This window comes from Brachyhypopomus gauderio, chromosome 10, assembly GCF_052324685.1.
Source record: "Brachyhypopomus gauderio isolate BG-103 chromosome 10, BGAUD_0.2, whole genome shotgun sequence".
NCBI classification, from domain to species: Eukaryota; Metazoa; Chordata; class Actinopteri; order Gymnotiformes; family Hypopomidae; genus Brachyhypopomus; species Brachyhypopomus gauderio.
The window spans coordinates 259,052-264,302 of record NC_135220.1 but is presented as its reverse complement, the minus strand read 5'-3'; the positions used below and the strand labels follow the sequence as shown (position 1 = coordinate 264,302).

The window sequence follows — 5,251 nt, the reverse complement described above, 5'->3', positions numbered from 1 at the left end:
CATGATGTAAATAATGCAATAAAGGGAAAAAAACATTAAGCTGTCGTTCCAGAATAACAAGTGAGAAGTATTTTAAACTTTGATATAAAAATATCTAAAGTCATGGCTCTTCTAATGTTTTTATTCAGCTACTTTTGTGCAAGAATGGCATATACTTCTGTTTAAAGAGCTTCTCCGTGCAGTTTCCGCCTTCATTTGGCAGATCTGTTAAGATGATTGGCTGCAGTAAAAAATGATTGACAGCTAACTCTGGCTGATAATTGGCTTAATAAAAATTGATTGACAACAAAAGTCTAGTATCTGATTGACTGCATTCGAAAATGATTGACACATGCTCCGCCCTTTACCCACGCCCACCGGGGCTCCGGGCTGCAGCATTACATATAAGCATACAGTGGGCTGCAGTTGGAGGGGCCCAAGGCAGTTGCCTAGCCACGCCTCTATGCAAAGACCGCCTCTGTTTCACACAATATTATATTGTACATGTATTATACAAATATAACCAAAAACTTCAGCCAGTGTCATTATACTTCTATTAGTAATTGTTAGCTTGCTTGAACCTGTTAAAACACATCTTAGTTGAAAGGCTTGACAATTACGTAAGCTATTGCAAAACGACCTTTGAGATCCAACATCCAACATGCATACCAACTACTGATAATGGTTATACACGGGAGTTCACTAACTATACTGCTAAATTCTAAGGTTAGTGAAAACATAATTTTTTATTATCGTTTATATTTTTATTTTTAAGCGTGGACTTGAAATGACCATAATTTTGCTGAAACAATCATATTAATTAATTCTCATGAAATTATTTTGTACAGCTAAAGTGAAATGTCCCCCATTTCCTGGTTTGTACCGAGTTTACCTACTTGGCTATCACCCAATACAAATCTTCTAGAATGTATTTTACAAGGTGAGGAGTTTTGAATTAAACTGTTTAAATGTTTAATTTAGATTAAACTAATAGTAGATGCTAATATGTAGGCTATAGGCCTGTTAATTTATGGATGTTGCGTTTTGAGGTTAGGAATTTGAAAATGTGTGTGCAATGTGTTTACAGCAATGCTTTAAACCTTTCTGATATGCACATTACAAAAACTATTTCAAGAATAAAATCAGCTTCGGAAAAATTTTAAACAGTACGTCACAGTGGTTTTTCCCTGAGGCCGGTACATTCCCCAAGCACTTTGGAAGGAATATCCTGGTACCATCACTTATCTGACCACCAACCATCAACTATAAGTTCTTCTCTGCACAACTAATACATTTCTAGCTTTTTAAAAACATACTGCCTTAATATTAAATATACATGTTTTCAGTTGTTTGCCCATTGCTATTAATAGCCTACCACTTTGTCTTTTCACTATTTTTCCTGACATTGCTCATGATCTAGGATGAGCAAAGGAGTTTAACCTTTAAGGAAATATTTTATTTCTCTCATATTTTGAATTAACAGGATCAACAAGTTTTTTTTTATCATGTTAAATTTTACCTAGGGTATAAATAATTCTGAAAAACTGTGGGGTTTTTTCCACATTTAAACTGCCGCATGTCCTAAGTAAACATACTGACTTTGTCTTTGATGGGATTGATGACAGGACTTGTAGGTGCATGCGGGATCTCGATTCTGTGCAATCTCTTAAGGGTTCACTTGATCACTGAAGAACAGAGGTGAGGATCTAAGCTTTCAAAACCAGTTTTCTTACTGCAGTAATCACTGGAGAGACACCACTGTACTGGAAAGATGTGGAGGCAGTAGAAAAATCAGTGTAGTTCATAAGGTCTCCAAAGAAATAGGATGCTTGGGAAAGAAGTCTTTCATTAACAAGCACATAAACACACATAGTGGATTCAGAAAGTATTAAAAAATCACAAAGTAAAATCATTTTTTACATTTCACAAAGTAAAAAATGGCAAAAACTGAAATATCTTAATGCAATGCATTCAACATGAATTTGGCCAGTCTCCCCATCCTCTCAAGTTTCATCAGACTGGATGGGTTCAAGCTTCAAGCTGGGTTCTCGTGTCAGCATTGGCTTTGCAACTCAAAGACATTAAGAAACGTGCCCTTAATTGCCATGAAGCCTCTCCAGTGTTTTGAATGTACGTGTCAGGTCATTGATGTGCTCAAAGGAGAACTCAAAGTCATCCCAGTCTGTGTTAGCGAGTGCTTGGAGCATGCAAGGCCTTTACATGGAGTTCACCAAACTCCAAGTGGGCTGTTTCAATGCTTTGTATTCAACAGAGTCTTCAACACTCTGTCTTATGGGCTTGATTTATGGAGTGCTGAAGAAATAGTTGTCCAAATGGCTCTCCCATCTCTACACAGAGCATTTGGGATTCTTCCTTTCCTCGCCAAGAGCCTTTTTGCCAAAATGCACAATTAGGCTGGACAGTCAATACCAGATTCAAGGTTGTGCCAAGCTTAATCTCCAAATTGTTCAGACTGCTGTGAACATTGGGACACTCACACCCTTCAGTATTGTTTTACATCCTTGCACTGATTTGCCACAATTTCATCATGAAGATACACATACAGTTCCTTGGACATCAATGCAATCTAAATTGTGGGCACCCACCATCCCAGTGTGTGTGCTTTTCCAAACGTATGTTAAACACAACCTGATCGCAATCTGGATTGCCACAGCAACTGCAAAAATCTGAATAATTTTGTGAATGAGATTTCAAATTTCGTAACTCTGTAAAAAACTATATACATACATAAACATATATATGCACACATATATGAAGGCACTCGCCAAATTGGAGAGAAGGCTTGTTGATCATTCCTGTGTTTCTTTAAGTTTGCTGGGCTCATTGTTTCCATAGCAACAACTGGCAGTGCAGATAGATATGTAATTACTGCAGTGTTAGTTCTGATGGTGTTCAGTGAAACAATTAGCACATAGCATATATATATATATATATATATACAGTTACACATACACATTTTAATTTCATATGTAGTTTAATTTTTATGCCTTAAATTCTCCTTCTCTTGTTTTCAAAGTGTTACAGACAGCAAAGGTGTTATTAAAAATAAGATTAGCCCCAATGGTGGTCTGACAGGACGAATCCAGTTCTGGATCTTAACAGTGATTCTTGCCTTTGTGGGTTCTCGAGTGGCAGCACTAGTAGTTCTTGAATTCTCCCTTCGAGCAATCTCATCACGACTCACATCTATATCGGTAAGATGAATGCTAATTGATGAATTTATTGACCCTCTGAAAAGGAGTGTAATTCCTTTATTGTTCCTTTTTGTGTTTCTGCTTGTTTTAGGACCCACTGAGTGATTCTTTACTCCAGCTGCTGGTGCAGTGCCAGTTCTCTTTAGGCTGTGCATTCAGCTGTAGTCTTCATTTTCTCCATCAGGGGGCGCCACAAGGCTGGCTTAGCATCCTTCTTGCTGCAGGACTGAGTTGGTTCTTGGCTAGCCAGTGTTCCAGATTATGCCACCATGTAGTGACAATGTACCCGATGCACAGCACCCAACGTTACTGTGGTATCTGTATCGGGCTCTTGACTACTGGCACCTCCATATTACCGTTTGTTTGCAGTGTCTTAATTTTAACCTTTTGTGTGGCTGGCATAGCAGCCATATCCAGCATCAACCAATACTTCCTGTCAACTACTGAAGCCTTGAGATTCTGGACACCACTTACAATCTGCTACACTCTTTTGACTGTCTATATGCATGGTGAGACTCCACAATATTTGTTTAATGAGGCCTTCTGTGGTAATACATAAATGCTACATTATTACATTTCTAATGTCAGTTGGTGGTAAAGCATTTCACAGATGCCAGTGTATATAAAACGTGAATATACAATAAAAGTCCAATTTATTTCAGAAGATCAACATCAACAGTCCAGTGGGCAAGCTATACTGAACACAGTGATGGTGCGGCTGGGTGGCCTCCTAGTTTTAATGCTTACCGTAGGAAGCTGGGTTGACGTACTCCACACGCTAGTGTGCTTCATCGGAGAGGCAGCTTGTCTCTTACCAGCTGAAGACCTACTGAATAGCACATCTAAGGTGAATGGAATTTTACTTACTCCCAGATCAGTTTCATCATCTATAGAGGATTATGATGGCTATAGTGTTTACACTGTGTCTCATATCCATGTTGGTTCAACATTTACAGTTTTTTGTATGTTTATGCCATAAATTCCTTTTGTGTTAGATACCCACTTTGTGCATACTTTTAAACTTATGTATCCTTACAGGGTGTTGCAGATGTTCACAAAAATGAGAACAAGAGAAGACCTAAATTAAATTAAATCACGGAATCGTACATGGACACTGCATTAATAGCATATCTGTTTGCATTACCACTTGTTGCTAAGGCAAAACTTAAAGAAACTAGGAAACAAACAAACAAACAAAATCAGAACTGACCTATATTCTCACTTTAGAATCCCATGGAATTAACATTATTAGGAATTAATTTACATATACCTTTTTCTAATATATACATATATTTATGGTTTCTCCTCCCATAAATTCAAAAGCAGAACTGAAATTCAACAGCCCTTTGCTTGCACAGCTGAAGGACCTCTGAAACGTCCTTTTTCAGTGTACTTTATTAGGTTTTAATCATTGTATGTACAAACTGTGTGTATGAGTGTGTATAGGGCTGCTTTCTTGAACCACGTAGGATTTTGATCTTTTTTAAACCATAAAAAGTGTCGTGGGAACCACACACTTGTATTCGGTGCATTTATATTTGAATACTAAGAAAATCATTTGGCATTCACGCGAAATGTCGTTTTAAGGAACTGAAACAGTGAACTCATTTCACGCAAAATGATTGCTTAAGGTCTTAAATCTGATCCTGTACTTACACTACATAAATGGAATTTACTCTTGCAAAAACTGAATTGGGGAAAAAAAACGTGTTATCCATACATTAATATTACATCCAAGTATTTATCCCAGTTGAACTACATGTAGTCAGTCAATTAGCTGTTACACAAAACAAAGGCACGCTGCCTTTCACAACTAGAAAGGCTATTAGAGCCCTTCATTTTTTAACATATACTCGCGTTGGTAGAGCACACTCAGCACTTAACAGTAAACTGCACCGCGTTATTCTTTTATTGTAAACACAAAATGGCCGCTGTATGCGTCTAATTATTGTGATGGGACGTAGAACGTGAGGTCAGGTTCAAAATGGCGTCATGTTTCACAGAATTAGTTTGCCAGCGCTGTTCAATTTGAACAATAAGTTATCTGAATATCATAA

At 37.6% G+C, this 5,251-nt stretch overlaps 1 protein-coding gene across 2 annotated transcripts; it reads left to right on the top strand.

Annotated features, from left to right (window-relative positions):
• Nucleotides 1-474: 474 nt before the first annotated feature.
• tmem82 (transmembrane protein 82) lies at nucleotides 475-4,684 on the top strand. Of its 2 annotated transcripts, none has more exons than XM_077018402.1 (7): nucleotides 475-705; nucleotides 828-919; nucleotides 1,605-1,677; nucleotides 3,017-3,194; nucleotides 3,286-3,703; nucleotides 3,860-4,041; nucleotides 4,233-4,684. In XM_077018402.1, exons 2-7 carry the CDS (start codon nucleotides 838-840, stop codon nucleotides 4,284-4,286), a joined length of 987 nt encoding a protein of 328 aa, XP_076874517.1. In that variant the 5' UTR covers nucleotides 475-705; nucleotides 828-837; the 3' UTR covers nucleotides 4,287-4,684. The 2 variants fall into 2 exon arrangements, with proteins under 2 accessions (XP_076874517.1, XP_076874516.1); XM_077018401.1 differs by having other exon boundaries at nucleotides 476-705; nucleotides 3,857-4,041.
• Nucleotides 4,685-5,251: the final 567 nt, after the last annotated feature.

Coding starts and splice junctions, on each gene's coding strand:
- tmem82 (XM_077018401.1), top strand. CDS start 838: ATGTCCCCCATTTCCTGGTTTGTACCGAGTTTACCTACTTGGCTATCA. Junction 3,195..3,285: donor CACGACTCACATCTATATCG/GTAAGATGAATG, acceptor TGCTTGTTTTAG/GACCCACTGAGTGATTCTTT. Junction 3,704..3,856: donor TTTGACTGTCTATATGCATG/GTGAGACTCCAC, acceptor AATTTATTTCAG/AAGATCAACATCAACAGTCC.